Source organism: Oreochromis aureus, linkage group 3, assembly GCF_013358895.1.
Source record: "Oreochromis aureus strain Israel breed Guangdong linkage group 3, ZZ_aureus, whole genome shotgun sequence".
NCBI classification, from domain to species: Eukaryota; Metazoa; Chordata; class Actinopteri; order Cichliformes; family Cichlidae; genus Oreochromis; species Oreochromis aureus.
Genome location: NC_052944.1, coordinates 96,696,741 through 96,713,685, shown reverse-complemented (window position 1 = coordinate 96,713,685; position 16,945 = coordinate 96,696,741). Strand labels below are relative to the sequence as shown.

General features: G+C 40.5%; 1 protein-coding gene across 1 annotated transcript; it reads left to right on the top strand.

Annotated features, from left to right (window-relative positions):
- The first annotated feature begins 7,688 nt into the window (after window positions 1-7,688).
- Window positions 7,689-14,810, top strand: LOC120438556 (low affinity immunoglobulin gamma Fc region receptor II-like). The gene is made up of 8 exons (XM_039608954.1): window positions 7,689-7,728; window positions 10,293-10,334; window positions 10,414-10,680; window positions 10,766-11,005; window positions 11,084-11,293; window positions 11,419-11,541; window positions 14,295-14,339; window positions 14,789-14,810. The coding sequence occupies exons 1-7, from the start codon at window positions 7,698-7,700 to the stop codon at window positions 14,300-14,302; spliced, it is 921 nt and encodes a 306-aa protein (XP_039464888.1). The 5' UTR covers window positions 7,689-7,697; the 3' UTR covers window positions 14,303-14,339; window positions 14,789-14,810.
- Window positions 14,811-16,945: the final 2,135 nt, after the last annotated feature.

The window sequence follows — 16,945 nt, the reverse complement described above, 5'->3', positions numbered from 1 at the left end:
TAAGCCCTCAATGAATCTTAATACACCATAGAAGCACAAGCAACAAGGGTGGGGGTAACCCGGTGTAGACAGCACAGCTGGTCCTGTAGCATGCACTGGGCCCAGATCTGCCCCCTGACCTCTGCCTTGGAGATAAGCATGCAAAGGTGTTTGGAATCCAGGATGGGGGTGCAAAGGATGGGAAGGAAGATTCTAAACACAGTCTGTTATTGTGGAGAAAGGTCTTGTTGTCCAGCTCCAGCCTTGAGGCCACAGCTGGCGCCAATATGGTAGGCGCATGAGATGATAGTGATTTTCCTTTAGTGCAAAAACTGCATGCTAATTTTACAGTTGCTCTAAATGTCCGTCACCGGTCTCTCAATCTCCTGTTGGCGAGCTGTGAGCTTCTCCAAGATGTTATTGCTATTATTATTATCTTATCTTATTACTATTACTAAGCTCTTTTTATCGGCTAATTGACCATAAACAGCTGATGCAGTTTTGCTAGATTAACCCAATGATTTAAAATCATGATTGACATTAAATATTTTGAATGTAAATGATCAAAGAACGTAGATTTTACTATTTGAACCCCGTTATTATCTTTAGGGTGACCTTAGGCCTTTGGAAAACTCCAGAACTTCCTGCTTAAAAAATTTGCAAGTGATTTCTGTCATGGCAGTTTTTCATTTGTAAAACAAATCAATTCCTTTGTAAAAGCCAACTTCTTCCAGCTCAGGGCCCTTGCAAAAAATAAGAAAATTTTGTAATCTGCTGACTTTGAGAAAGTTATTCATGCATTTATTTAATCCAGGCTTGATTACTGTAATAGTCTTTATTTTGGTATCAGCCAGGCTCTGCTCTCTCATCTTTAGCTTGTTCAGAATGCTGCAGCCCGGTGGGGATGATAAGCGACGCGACGAGGTGATGGTGTCACTCTGCTGTCAGTCATCGTCCCGACAACATGAAGACTTCATCTGTGACTCTGAGTCAAACACTGAAGTCCTTCACTCATCTATCACAGACAGACACACTAACAGAGTGTGAGCTCTCACTGACTGACTGTAGAATCAAATCTGTTCAGGTCTGTCCACAGTTTCATGTGTTGTTCAGGCGAGAGGAAGAGTTCACTCATCTTCTTTTGTGTTTTGCTTTTATTTGATATTTGTTTGTCATGTTGTGAAGAGGAAACCAAGTAGAAGTGTTTTCAGTTTCTGTAACATGATGGTTTGTATAGATATCAGCCAACAATCATCAGATATCAGCTTTCACTCAGGAAACCACAGCTGCTAGCTGCATGTACCAAATGTTTGTCTGACCGGCCTTTGTTGTATAGGCTCCACTTCCTCTTCTGTATACAAATTTTCCATCATGTCAACTGAGTCTAATTTAATTTCTCTCAGAGTTTGTATGCTTTCTTACTTTCTGATGATGAGCTTCAAATATGAGCAAAGTGAAACTCAAACAGGACATAAACCTGCAAAGAAAATCCACGAAACAGCTTTTTCAGACTGCAAGACCTGCCTGCATTACCTTTATGCACCCAAAGCTGCTGAGAGCCTGAGTGGGGAGCAACAACTCAAACAAACAACAAATCAGTGGAGTTTACTGGTGTGTCATTCTGTTACAATCAAGGTGAGTGGCTGCAAATTTCCACCAGGTTCTTGAACCTCTTTCATATCCGCCCCAAAGCAGGCCCATAATCTCTTCATCAGGTCCACTGACCTGGAGCTGATTTTTGGCAATCAGGCTGGAGATATTTAAGCCTCACACTGACGTTCCTTCTTCACCAGTTAGTCAGCTACTCCATGTTGGAGCTGGCTTTTATGTCCCATGTTCTCCTGTGCCTTAGTTTTCCTGGACTCTCCACGTCTCTTACTCCACCTTAATCTCATCCCTTGGACCTCGAACAACTCACCTTCACTCTGGAAATCTCTCCGTGCCTCACCGGCCTGCCATCCCGCTCCATCCAAACCTGTGGAACGTAGATCAGCCAGCTCACACCATCCAACTCACCTGGACTCACACTGCCTCTCCCTCAAAGCTTTTTTCACTCCAACTGCCAGTGAGCTATAAATACAGCAAAACTCACCCTCTCCAGTGTTTCCCCTTCTTCTAACTCCGTTCTCCTCTCTCCTCTGTGTGACAGCTAGACCTAAGCTGTCACGCTCCAGTTCTGGCCCTCATGACACATTGATTTAATCATCAGAATAACAGCACGCTGTTACACCACCTCTACATCGATCTGTCTTTTTTTCCTTTTTTTAATTTTTACATAAAGAAAGGATCCTGGACATCCTGACACTTCCTGAAAAGACAGGAAGTGATGTCACTCTACGCTGCAAAGACAAAACTGGTGGCACAGTCACTGCTTATTTCTACTTTAATGGACAACTAACCAAAACAGAGCATCATGATTAATGTGCAGCAGTCTGATGAAGGTCTCTACTGATGAATTTGGATCATCTCCTCAGTTTTCTGGAGGTCAAAGGTCAGAACATTGACATCACTTCCTGTATAAAGACAATCTGCTGAGCTGATAATAAACTGACTGAACCAGCTTTATCATGTCTCCTGCAGGTCCTCCAACCACAGTCTCCGTTACAACAACAAACACTCACACCACCTACTCTCCTCCTCCAGCTCTTTCTTCTTCCTCCTCCTTCATCATCACAGTCATTGCTGCTGTGGTTTTTCTGGTCGTTCTGGTTCTGATTCAACTTCTATGAAAGAAACACAGAAGTATGAAGTCTATCAGACACTACATCAGCTCTTCTGGTTGAAGCAGCTGATTACACCTGAGACAATCTAAGTCGGCCAACTAGAACTTGTTTAACAAGTACACGTTTACCTGTTCTCTGACGGGTGATGTGAATGTGAGATAAAAACAGAACCAGAGGAAGAGAGCTAAATATTTATATCTGCAAAGGTCATTTAGAGTAACTGTGCCTGTCTCTACATTGAAACTGTGATACTAACCTTTGTCCTGAAGGTCATTGACTGAATATTGATCATGTGAGTCATCACACGAGCAGAGGTGTGAATACAGGCGTAGGTCATTACCATCACCACAGATGAAGCCTCCATGAGACATTGATCTCAAGACGACTGAAAAAAGTGATCTTCTTCACTGAAGTTTATGTACATTATGCAAAGCTCTCTGAAATCCCACCAATACATTTCATTCAATGTTAGGGTCAGGGCTTTGGACCATCCCAGCACTTCTGTTTCAAAAATGGACAAATGAACAAAAGCACTTTGTTCTCAGACATTCAGACTGTCTGTAAACATTCTCAGTAAAAAAAAAAAATACAAATAATCAGTTCAATAGACAGAAACTCTGAAGTGAAAATCAAACTCAGTCCTTCACTCACTCATACACAACGACACTGACGTCTTCACACAGGCGAGAACGAAGGTAGGCTGGGCGTACCTGTATGTAGACTAACTGCAAAGAATCAGGAACAAATGAATTCATCTTTGGAAAGCGAACAGATGCTGACTGTGGTCTGCATTTATGCACCGAACAACAGTTGAGAGCAGCCAGTCTGTTGGGGGTCACTGGGTGGGGTACTCAAGGGTTCTTCATCCAGAGAATCTTTGGAGACTTTAGAGCTCATGTGGACAATGACAGTGAGACCTGGATGGCGTGACTGGGCACATCAGGTGAAGGCCCAGGTCTTTGGGGCCTACAGACACCACAAAAGAAGAAGATCAAATATAAAATGAATGATGGAAACTGAGGTCAGAGCATTAACCTCCTAGGACCTGGCGTCCACATATGTGGACATCACATTTTGGGTTGTCTAGACCAAAATACTACATTTTGTTCTACAAGGGCCTGATATCCAATTACTAGGACATTATACTGCCACTGTTCTATCGAAATTTAAAGTGAATGTCCTCATATGTGGATGTCATTTTTCTCAGAAACAAAAATCAGGTTAAAAAAAAAAACTTAATTCTTTGTTTTTACATTCATCAGGTCCCAAGATAGCAAAGAGAAATTAAAAATGCATGGTGTGGAAGAATTCGGGTCTTAGGAGGTTAAAGGCACAAATGAGTTTAAACAGGTAAAGTCAGGTAAATGGATCCTGATCATTGATTTAAAGTGACTAAAGTCAGTAAAGAATAAATGTTTAGGCTTTATCGTGTCAGTCAGACAAACATTAACAGTAACCTGTCTCATCTATCAGACACAGAGATGAGTGATGACATCAGCAGCAGAAGTAAACCTGAGAGCAAACAAAGGGAAACGTTTCTTCTGTGAGGTGTGTGATCTCAGCACTGACCAGCAGAGGGCGTCGGAGTCACATGATTGAAAATAAAGGCATTAATTTGTCCAAAATTAACTTTCTTTATTTCTGTTTCCTTTATGTGTCTCCTTTCATCTTGCCTCCTTGTCTCCTCCCTCCTTCCACCATGTCTTCCCCACTCTCTCATTCTTACTTCTCCAGTCTCATTGTTCCTTCCTCCTCTATGTATGTCTCCTTCATCGCTTCTTTACTTTTTTTACCCTTCTCTTCTTTCACTTTATCTCCTGCCTCCTCCTATGATTTCTCTATCTTCTTGTCTCAAAGTTTCCTTCACCCTTCACTCCTCCCTCGTTGCCTACTCTCTCCTTGTCTCATTTATTTCACTCTTCTTTATTTTCTTCTTTTCAGTCTCCTCCTTGTCTCTCATTGGTTCCTGCCTCCATGTCTCCTCCTACCTTGTATGTGAGGATTCGTGAAGGTGAAACATGTTCAACACAAACTGATGTTCCACACACACACCTATGGGCTCAAATTGTGGTCATAAATATTTTGTACTTGTAAATCTGACCGCCTAGTTGTGAACTGAGTTTTGTAACCTTGTAAACCAAAAACCAAAATCTAAAACATTTATGTGCATCTATAGATGAGAATTGGTGTGTGTGCAAAAAAGATTTGTTTTGTTTGTTGTTTTTTTAAAAAGAAAGAAAAGAAAAAGAATAATAACAATAATTATTATTGTTACCAGCCTGATAATAATTAGGCTGAAGAACCAACAATTTTAGCCCATAAGAACCATAAGAATGAACTACCTCCAGGACCTGAACCCCTCCAACAGCCAAACCCATCTGTTCTCTCATTGGATTGTTAAATTTGTGATTGACATGATATTAACCAATCAGCTGAAAGGAAGAAAAATTGGGTCAAAATTTGTACTTTTAAGTTGTGTGATCCCCTTACAGTTGGAGCACACCCTTCACTCCCCAATATTTAAATATGGGAACCACTACCCGAGTCTGAGAGTCAAGGGCCCCAGATATGCAATGTTGCAAAGGCCTGTCAACCAAGTGAGCCCTACAACATCGAGAGCCTTCAGGAACTCAGAGTGAATCCCATCCACACTACAGGCTCTGCCACCTACAGTGATTCCAGACTCACTTCCCTTACAGAAGGCCATCTGTGGGATTAAGGACATCTTTGAAGTAAAGTGCCTTGAAAAAGTCTTCATACCCCTTGAACTTTTGCACATTTTTTCACCTTAAAACCACAAACTTAAATGTTGTTATGTATGTTTTCAGTAATAGGCCAACACAAAGTAGCACATACTTGTGAAGTGGTACAAAAATAATACATGGTTTTCTAAAATCTATGGAGATAAAACTCTGAAAGTTATTCATTTGTATTTAGCCCCTCTGTGTCAATATTTTGTAGAGCCACCTTTCACTGCAGTTACAGCTTTTGGGGTATGTTTCTACCAGCTTTGCACATTTTCAAGTCTTGCCACAGATGTTCAGTAAATGGGTAAAATGGGTACTGAGGCTGTGAATATAAATAAAGAAAATGACATTTGTAGGTGGGGTTCTTCGTCTCCTGATTAATTCTCTGCATGCTCCTGAATGCTCATCCAGCGAACCTGTTGCTGAGCAAAAGGAACATAAAGGCTCGTGTCACAAAAAACATTCTGATGATCCCAAGACAGTCCAAGGCATCTGTGGACTGACAAAGAAAAAGTTTAACTTTTTGGAGAGTTTGGTCTTAATACATCTACATCAAAGTAAGAGCATTTGATAGGCCATGAATTGTGCTGTCAACCAGAAAATCCACCAGAGAATGTCTCGCAACATGAAGCAAGACAGCAGGAAGTCCACCTCTGAGTGGCTCAAAAAGAAGAAAATGAATGTTTGGGGTTAAATTGAAATGCTGTGCAATGACCTCAAAAAGGCAGTAATGATGGAAAACCATCATTTTCTATTTTTTCTATGTAACTTGAAAGACAGAGTTCATGTTGAAGGACATGGGTGTTACTATTTAAAATGTAAACATGCCAGATTTTAGCTAAACTGCTAACTTACATCTGTCATCCTGAACAGGTTCTATTTACTCCTTTAGTTCACATTTACAGTAAAACATACAGTAAACACTCTGTTGTCCTCTGAGGTATAGGTTAATCTCAAATAGTCCAATAAATTACGCTCCTGTGCTCCTAATCACGTGATCTAAATGTTGAAGTAATGACGGTCACACTGGACCTCTTAATGATGTGACTGGAGTGTTGTTAACATGGGTCTGCTGTGCGAAACTACAATGTCCTCAAGATGGACCTTTAACAAAAGATGATCTGATGTCTTCTCTGTTTAATAAGGTAATTAAAGAAGCACTGACACACTTTTCTGTATGTTTTTACAGAATTCCACCATTTCTGGTTATAGATGCAGACACTTCATGAAATGAAAAACCTTCATGATCACAACCTCAGTCTTTCATTGAATGACCTCTGAATACTGTTGTGAATAAAAAATGAAATCTGAAATTTGCGAATCAGTGCTTTCTGTTGTTATTTACATTTTACGAAGGCCCCCAGATCTTTTGTAACTGGGTTTGTAAAGGCAGTTGTTCAAGCTCAGCACAGCCTTGCAGTGACAGTCGGTCACGGGACTTTCATAGAACCCACAGCAGTGATGTAGCATAGTGATCTGAAACTGCAGCTTCCTAGTGAGAGGCTTACAGGTAAAGTCACAGGGGTCATAATTTAATAAAAACATTTACTCAATCTAGCCTCCCCTAGTTATTGTCTGTATCCTGTAAATGTTCTTTTATGTAGTTTTAATTATTTTATTTTATTTTATTGTTGAATAATCTCCTAGTCGAGTTGTGTTTGTATTTTCTTTTACATATTTTCACTGCACTGCAGCTAATAAGTGCTCTCCACCTGTTGGTGTATTTATTCGCTTTTAATGTTTCCCTCCTATAAATGATTGTATTACTGTAAAGCACTTTGGGGTACTGCTGGTTTTAAATGTGCTATACAAATAAAGTTGTATTGTATTCTCTTTGTTATTTCCTGTTCTCAAAAGGAGCATTGAGCTGTTCATAGACTGCAAACTGCACATATAATTTACAATTTAAAAAAACTGTCCACTTAGGACTGTATGCTTGTCTTTTTACATTCATATGTATATTATATTTAGACCCATATCTCTATATTCATCTATTTATCTGAATAGTTTTGTTATCATATCTCTGTTTCTACATTCATTTTATATGTTGTTTCTTGTATATTTGCTGCTATAACTCAGTTTCCCTCTGACATTAATAAAGTTTCTCTGATTCTGATTCTGATGAAGACGAGTGTATTAGAAACAGCTCGTCCTTGTGAAGAAGCAGCAGCGTGACGAGCTGATGATGTTAACAGGGAAGTGGTGAAGCTGAAGGTATCACTCTGCTGTCAGTCTCCAACATGACAACATGCGGACTTCATCTGTCGCTCTGCTCCTCGGTGAGTCAAACCCTCCCTTCTTCTTCCATTCTTTATCACAGCTCCAACACACACTAAAGGTCAAAGGTAAAGAGCATATTTTCAGCAGCTGGAAGCTCTCAATTATAATTTCTCTCACATGAAATCTGTTCAGATGTGTTTGTTTTGTTTTCCTTAGTGAGAAGAAGTGATCACTACTTCTTTTGTTTATCTAAGGCTGGTTGTATCTGATATTTGTTTGTGTGGTTGGACAGAAATCAAGTAGTGATGCTTATTTCCTGTAAGCACCTCATATTTAACTCAAGTGTATGAAGATACAGGAAGTGACAGAAAACTGTTTCAGTTGCATAAACTCTTTAAAATTCAAAGCCTGCAGAGTTTAGACATTTAACTCTGTGTTTCTCTGTCCTGTAATCTGGATTGACTCACAGAGCTGAAGCTTCATGTCGTGTCTATAACATAAAGAGGGAAGTGACCTGTTTTCATCAAACATTAACCTTTACTCAGGAAACCATGGCTCCTAGCTGCATGTACCACATGTTCTTCTTATCTGCCTGTTGTAATCTTCACTTCCTCTGTTCAGACCAGATTTTTCCATCATATTGACTGAGTCTGACTAAATGACTGAAGATAGTTGGTTTTTTCAGAAGTTTGTCTTGTAATCGGAAGGTTGCCGGTTCGAGCCCCGGCTCTGACAGTCTCGGTCGTTGTGTCCTTGGGCAAGACACTTCACCTCCCGCCTACTGGTGTTGGCCAGATGGCGCGATATGGCAGCCTCGCTTCTGTCAGTCTGCCCCAGAGCAGCTGTGGCTACAACTGTAGCTTTCCTCCACCAGTGTGTGAATGAATAGTGGAATTGTAAAGTCCTTTGAGGGTCTTGAAAAGTGCTATATAAATGCAATCCATTACTTTCTGTATGGTTTGATTTTCTGATGGGGATTTAGAAGAGTGGGACTCAAAGGACTTAAACCTGTAAACATAAATTTACTAAACAGATTCATCAGATTGCTCATTCAGCAGCTGATTTTGCCAATGTTGCCTAACATTAATCCAGTGACCTCAGTGGATTGATGGTTTAATAACTCTGATTGCTTTGATTGCTTTTCTAAGTAATTTCCCTACGGGGATCAATAAAGTATACATTATTATTATTATTATTATTACCATTGTTATTTATTTATTTATTTATTTATTTTTTAAATGTCTCTTTTTTTTACTGTTTTACTTAGCCAGGGGAGAGCTAATTGGGCCTAACCTACCTTCGGCTGCACTGGCTACAGAAACCTGGCTAATGTTGGGTTTGATTTTTATTTGAATCTGTAATTTTTTACTTACTGAATCATTACTAAACCTGCAGACATATCAATATAAAAGAATGTGTGGGGGCAGCTGGAGACACAATAACTGGTGCCTGATATCACAGCCATCTCTTAGCTTATGGCCTGCAAAACAAGCAGGTTCTCCCCACCAGTTTTAACTTGTCAGATAGATGCTCATTCTGATATAAAACTCTGTGCACTGCTAGGAGAGGTTATTCTCTCCTGGGAAGTTAGCGGTGGCAACACAGATTTCAGAAAGGAAGCGATCCATGTACATGCCAATTTTTTAATCATCCAATGCCTTAAAAAACAAAAGTCATAAATAAAGTGTTTTGGCTTGTGATTCCTATATAAACACACTAACACTAGCTACAGGTTTTTAAAGGGTGCAAATCCAAGTCTCTAATTCAGTGATTCTGGTCTCCAGAGCTGAAAATAGGTTACATTTATTACAAGTATCATTACTGCTGAAGGAGGCCGAGGAGTAACTAAACAGTGCACAGGAAAGTGCAGGAGGGACAGGTGAAGAGGCCATGCTGCAAGTGAGTCAGCTACAAACGTAAGCTAAGCTAAGCTAGCGAATCCCTAACGACACAGTGGCTGAATAATGTGACTATAATTAGCGAATGAATCAAAAGAGAGAGTGCGTTGGATAAAGCACATGAAGATTAGACCATGAAATGAAAAGTTATCGATAAGATATTAATGAACTTGCTACACAGATAAGCTACACAAAACAAAACTGTGTGTTAAAACAGGAACAGGAAGTGATACTCTACTGCAGAGTAAGCCCAACGCCAAGTGACAGCGATATCATATTTAATTCCCAAGAACATCTGGTTTTGGGAAACATTGATGCGATTGTTGTTGGAATGAATTTAGACATAGTACCTCCACCTAATTTAGGTCAAATTTACCAACACAGCATCAGCATGTTTTAAGGAGGTGGAGCTGTGAATGGTTTAGAATCCCGCTTTGAGGAGGTGTTTAGTTGTTCCCTACTATGCCTGTCTGACAAATTCAATAGTTATAATAATCAAACCTTTATGCAGAAACACAATTTTACATTTTTGGTTAATAACACAGAACTCGAATTTGGACAGCCTTCATCGCCTCTCTGTGACGTATCCGGCCTACAAATGCGGCTTCTGAATTTGGAAACAATTAAAGACTATGAGACTGTAACATTAAAGTAACAGTGTCTTTAAATGACCTTTGACCTTAAGTGACCTCTAAGCTTCATTGACCTCTGTCCTCATGTTGCAGGTGTGTGTGTGCTGCTGCTGTCTGCACTGACTGTTTCTGCAGGTGAGTAGATGCAGTGCACCATGGTCCAGGACAAACACTGAGTGTAAACACTGATAGAAACTGTCCGTCTGTCCTCCAGTCTCTCTGACCGTCAGTCCAAACCTGCAGCAGTTCTTCACAGGAGCCTCAGTGTCTCTGACATGTGAAGGTCAGCTGGGCTCTGATGGATGGACGGTGAAGAGGGACACAGGAAGTGGGACTGAGTCATGTGGAGCAGGTGGGCGGGGCTTTGGGAGGTTAACTGGTTCATCCTGTTTGTTTGATGAATTCAACCCAGTCAGTGGAGTTTACTGGTGTGAAGGTGAAGCTGGAGAGAAAAGTGAAGAAGTCAACATCACTGTATCAGGTAATGAAGTCTTTCATTTATTCATTTCAGACTAACAGCACACTGTTATACCACCTCTACATCACTCTGTGTGTCTTTTCTTTAGATAAAGAAGTGATCCTGGAGATCCCTGCACTTCCTGTGAGGACTGGAAGTGATGTCACACTACGCTGTAAGAAGAAAACTGGTGGCACAACTGCAGCTTATTTCTACTTCAGTGGACGTCCTGTTAGACCTAAAACAGAGAAAAGCATCACCATTAATGTGCAGCAGTCTGATGAAGGTCTCTACTGGTGTTCTACTGATGAGTTTGGATCATCTCCTCAGAGCTTTCTGAGGGTCAGAGGTCAGAATACTGACATCACTTCCTGTCTGCTGAGTTGATGATAAATTTACTAAATCAGCTTCATTATCTCTCCTGCAGGTCCTCTTCCTCCCACAACAACAACAACAAAAAACAAAACAGAAACAACAACAACAACAACGGATACTGATGTCTCCTGTCCACCTTCTCCTTCTGTTCACCTTCCTCCTCTCAAGCCCTTTGTCATCCCAGTCATAGCTGCTGTTTTTTCTCTGGTTCTTGTGTCTCTGGTTCTGGTTCTGGTTCGGCTTCTTTGGAAGAAACATACAGGTATAGAGTCTGACTGATCCAACTGAGCACTTGTAAGTGAAGCAGTATACATGTATGTATGTGTTGTATGGGATCAGTGATTCTCGGTCTTATCACTCTCATGCTGCCTTCATGGCTCTACCTAGTCCCCAATGAGGCTCCTTCAAATGATGTCACCTATTCTGAGGTCACCAGTAGAGAGTCATCCAATAAGATGCCAGTCATCCAACCAGAAATGGTTTACTCCACCCTGAGGACAAACACTACAGGTACGGAAATGAGGGATAAAAGCAGGAAAACTAGAGATACACTTAGGTTAATACATCTTTTGTAATGTTGTATAAATAAAGCCAGAATGCAATCATTTGTATATCTTATAAAACCATATTTTGTTAAAAATAGAACACAGTACAGGGATTGAATCCACAAATGGAGAAAAAAGCAGGGGCTCCCAAATAGGGATGGGTACCGGTTCTGACATAAACGGTAGTAACCAGACTGAAAAGCAGCGCACATTTTGGTGCTTTATTTTCCTGAGATGTCATACACTTTGGATTCTAGCCAATCATTTTACGTTTCCGAGGATAGTAGGCGGGGCCAGGTATGTACGTTCTTTTAGAGCAGAGCTACAGATTAAAAATGCCCAAGGTGAAGCGGTCAAAAGTCTGGCTGTACTTCACAGCAAAAGATGCAAACTCAGCAGCCTGCAACAAGTGCTTTAAGCTGATATTGTGATATTGTCAAAGGAGGTAACACCTCAAATCTGATGAAACACCTGGCGACGCATAGCGTTTTTTAAAAGTGGAGAAATGCGCCGTGTTTGATAGCTTGCTGCGAGACCTCACACCGTGCACATCTACTGCGGGTGTGGTGCCTGTTATCGGACCCGGAGTTAGCAACATCATCCCCCAAGAACCCGAAGAGTAGAGTCCTGGCCCCTAGCCCTGCCAGTGTAGCAGAAATGATGACGGATGATGATGGCAGCAGCAGCCGTTCTTCTCTGCGCGAGTAGATTAATGTTGTCTGTGTGTAATTCACGTTGAGTACGCTAACCACGTTATTAAATTAGTGCATGTAAGGTGAACTAGCAAACACCGTCGTAGTTACATGCGGCTGTCTTCTTGTTTGATGGCAGATACTCCCTTCACCCTGGCCAAAAAGGCTAAAATGACCAAAGAAAAAGTGGAAAACAGTTAAACATGAGAGGTTTTTGGACAAAGTTTGTGTTTTTTCCATTGTTTAAGCACCGGTTCGAGCACCGTTTAAGCACCTGCACCGTTTCAAAAGTACCGATTTGGCACTGGTATCGGATAAAACCTAAACGTTACCCATCCCTAGTCCCAAACACAAACAGCTGGAGGAACACTTCCTGAAATTACTGTCTGTGAACATTGTTCACTGTGCCTTCCACAAATGCAGGTTGAAGCTCCATAATGCAAAGAAGAAGCCACATATGAGCATGCTCCAGAATCACCGGCCTCTTCTTTGTGGTTATCTTATCTCAGCTTATTTCTTATCTTATCTTATCTTATGATAAAATATGGGTTTATGAGATTTGCAAATCATTGCATCCTGTTGTGACTTTAGTCTGTGTTTGCACAGGGTCCCTGTGTTTTTTAGAACTGGGGTAAACTGTGGTCATGGAAACATTGACTTATATTTTCCTCAAATGCATCAAAACAAAGAGGAACTGTGACTCAACAGCTTCAAGCTTTATGAAACAAAAGCTCTCTTTGGTTTCCTGTCTCACAGTAAAACATGTTACTGGTTTCACATTTGAATCTTTATTGTGGTCTGTGTGGTTGAGGCACTGTTTGTAAAAATGGGACAGTGTCACAGACAACCATGGCAGCAATCCTGCAGCTTAAATGGGCCACTGTAATGGAAGGATGTGATTGGTGTATGATGTGGAAGACTCAAAGTTGTTATATCAAAACGACTGTGGCATAAACACAAAGACTAATTATTATTTTCTTACTGTTATTGTTCCTTTTATTACTTGTTTAGAAATACCAAGAAAAACTGTATTAATGCATTTTTATATCAAATTTTAAATGTTTCACATAAAGCTGAGATTCCCAATCCAATTTTATTTATATGCTTTTTTTTTTAACAACAGGGTTTGACAACATCCTGCACAAATCACCAAACCTCAGAACAGCAAGAACATAAAATAATATCGCTAATGTCGCTCTGACTCAAAGCCTGGGAGTGAAAATTAGTTTCAAGATGTGATTTAAAGATGAGCAGTGTGGCCGTTATCCTGATGGGTAGGACATCAGTTGGGCTGAGAAATTTAAGGTCGTCCAAGCCACTGATGTTTCACTGGCATGTAAATTTGGGGTTATACACATGAAAACAAGGGTTAGGCCATAAAGACTCAGTTAAAGAGAAGATAAAGAGAAAAAAGAATTGGTTCAAGAATTACACCTCGTTGAACTCAGTAGGAGAAAGGAGCTGAGGAAGATGCAGACTCACTTTGATTGATGAGGATGTTTTAGTTCCCCGTTTGAGAGCAGCAGTCAGATGTAAAAGCACGTACATGGTGAAGCACCTTGAGTCCATAGTTCCCAGAGTCGAGTGTTTATTTTCACCCACATCAGAACAGGTGCTGCTTGTGTGGTAAACTGATGAGTGAAGCTGAAATCTGTGTGTGGAAGAACTTTTTTGTTGTGACCAGTGGTGGTCACAACAGGTGATCACAGGTAAAACACATGATGTCATAAGCCATGAACTGTTGTATGTGTTTAAGTTCAGTTTAACAGCTGTTTGAATAATGTAGACTCTGTAAAGATGAACAGTGTCCAGAGTCCAGAGAGTGCATGTCAGCAGATACTGAACCTGAAGGTTTGCTGAATCATATTGGATCACATTGTTCTTCAGTGTTATCAATAAAAAAATAATAGTTTGAATTGAGTTCAGCAGACAAGGTTTGATGGAAACTCCAAGTTCACAGTGAGATGAAAATGAATCACAGATGTTCGGTCACACACTGGTTTGTTTCTGTCTTTGATTCTTTCAGCGCAGTGACCAACGTGCATGACTGCACGTACAGGTGAGGACACAGGTAGGCCGGGTGTGCTGTGATATTCATGTCCCATTGTTATTACACACTGAACACATATACACAACATTACTGTGGATGATGACTAATCCATTCAATAGAAAACCGAGAAACATTTTGGGGTTAAAGTATTTTATTATCTGACCTTCGGTTTAACAATTTGGCCCAAAGTTTCAAGTCTTGTTTGTTTTTGTTTTTGTTTTTTTGTTTTTGTTTTTGTTTTTTGTTTGTTTTTGTTTTTTTAACCAACCGCAAGGTTTGAAATATTACATGTGGACTTTTAATAAGGTCTTTTTTTTAAGTTGGTAGGGCAGTAAATGCCTCACCATCCGAGTGACCTGCCACATGACTGCACACTCAACTGTCCCATTTTTACAGAAGGTGAAGGAACCACAGACACCACAGAAAATATTAAAAAGTGAAAGAAATGATGAGTCTCTCTGTGTAAACAGGAAGCTGAGGACAAACCTGCAGACGTCCTGTGGACACATTTCACTCTGTCAGTCTCACCGTGGGAACATTTACAGACAGTCATCAGCTTCCTCCTTTCTTCATTCGCTTCCATTTAATCCAATCGATGGAGTCATGGCGGCAGCAAGTGAGGAAGGCGTCCTGTTTCCAGTTCCTCCAGAGAAACCAGGAGGAGGAACTGAAGAAATCAAACTGCTGCTGGTTTGAGTCTCTGCAGCTTAGTTCCCACGTGTGGGACTAATAAAGGTTATCTTATCTTGAACTCTGACAAGGGTCTTCTACGATGGAGCTGTTCCCTTCATTTCAATCTGATCAATACTTTGAACTTCTGCTGTAATTTCAGCAGTTTTATACAGTTAATTTAATACAGATTTAATGAACAGACAGATCTGCAGATGATCAATCAGGAACTTTCCTGTTTGATATACTGATTATTAGAGCAGGAAGAGAGGGGGCAGACTCAATTACCTCTTTGGGTACAGCAAGCGATTTTCAGGAGGGGCCCAGCAGTAATAAATACATCAACTACTTTTTCAGCATTTTACTCTGAGATTGGAGGTTTTCTTTTTGGAGACAGCCGATTCTGAATGCTTTGTTATGTTTGAGTCTACAGTGTCTGCGGTGCTTCCCAAGAGGAGCGCTACAGACCCTGTAGGCTCCTCTTGTTAGTGTTTTTGTTTTATTTATTTAATATTCATGTTGTTATCTGTGCGGATATTGTGCTGGAGTGGACAGGGGTAAAGGATTGCTGAAAAAAAGGCACACTCGAACAAATCAAAGCAAACTTAAATCATACACAACGCCTGAAAGACAAAACAGAGGGAGGTACGCAAACAAATATACATTCTTACCATGTGTGTGCTTCTGAGAGACAGAGTAAGAGAAATGTGAGTGTCTGTATATGAGTGTTTATCATGAAACGTACTTGAAACGTGAAATTCTGTAATGACTGTAAAAATGTAATAATTATGATGCGATTAAAAAGGAGAAACAAATGGCTGCACAGCACATCCAGGTCCTGCCGACTGTGACTCTGCAGCTCATGTCCCCAAAGGACAGAGACGACTGGTATTACTTAAATGGAGCGAGGCAGCTTGGGTGATTAATATGAAACTGATATGACAAAATACGGCAGAGGATGACACATATGACAGATGACAGTCGTAACATAGAGCTTCAGTTTTATTACTGTTTAGTTTGAGAATGTTTGAGCAACAATGAGGCAGTCGTAACAGCAGTCGAGATGGGTGGAATTGTGTTTGTAAGAAATATACAGCTGAGTGTCATCTCCATAAAAGTGAACGTTAATACTATATTTCCAATATATGTGGCCGATTTGAAGCATGTAAATTATGAATAAAAAAGGCTCCGATAGATAAAAATATTTGCTTTGAGTTTCTCTTTGAGTTCATTGGAGCAGCGGCTCGGCCTCACTGTGATGAAGCAGCGTGACGAAGCTGCTGGTGCTAACAGGGAAGTGGTGAAGCTGAAGTTGTCACTCTGCTGTCAGTCGTCATCTCGACAACATGAAGACTTCATGTGTGTCTCTGCTCCTCGGTGAGTCAAACACTCATATTCATCCATTCATTTACTGTACAGCAGCTTCCACACTCTGTAAAGGAGAACACATCGTCAGCTCTCACTGACTGAACTGAAACTTCCACTGAAATCAAATCTGTGTAGATCTGCTTGTTTGCTTTGTTTAGGAAGAGTTCGCTCTGCTTCTTTTGTTTATTTGGTTCCACCTTACAGCTGGTCAGCTGGACAGGAAACAAAACAAGATGATATTTATGTATGAGCAGCACGCTTTAACTCAAATACACTACGCTACGCTACTACTCAAATACAAATACGCTCAAATACACAAAGAGTCAGTGAATAATAGAAAACAGTTTCAAACTTGTTGGTTTATAGTAATGAAAGTTTGTTTTTACCATGATTCAAATTTGTCTCATTAACATCCAAAACCTCCTGAATGTTCAGATCTGAATCTAATGCAGTGAAGTCAAGCATGTCGACTGAGTCAGTGCAGCTTCAGGCCCAGTTAGTGTCTGTAACAAGACGGCTGAACATGAAGGCAGACGACCTTATTCATGAAACAGGAAACCACAGCTTGTGCGTTAAGCTTCTTCTGATTG

Excerpts from the sequence above, each read along its gene's own strand:
- LOC120438556 (XM_039608954.1), top strand. The coding sequence starts at position 7,698 with ATGCGGACTTCATCTGTCGCTCTGCTCCTCG. Across the intron at positions 11,006-11,083 it reads GAGCTTTCTGAGGGTCAGAG|GTCCTCTTCCTCCCACAACA; the intron begins GTCAGAATACTG and ends TCTCTCCTGCAG. Across the intron at positions 11,294-11,418 it reads TCTTTGGAAGAAACATACAG|TCCCCAATGAGGCTCCTTCA; the intron begins GTATAGAGTCTG and ends GGCTCTACCTAG.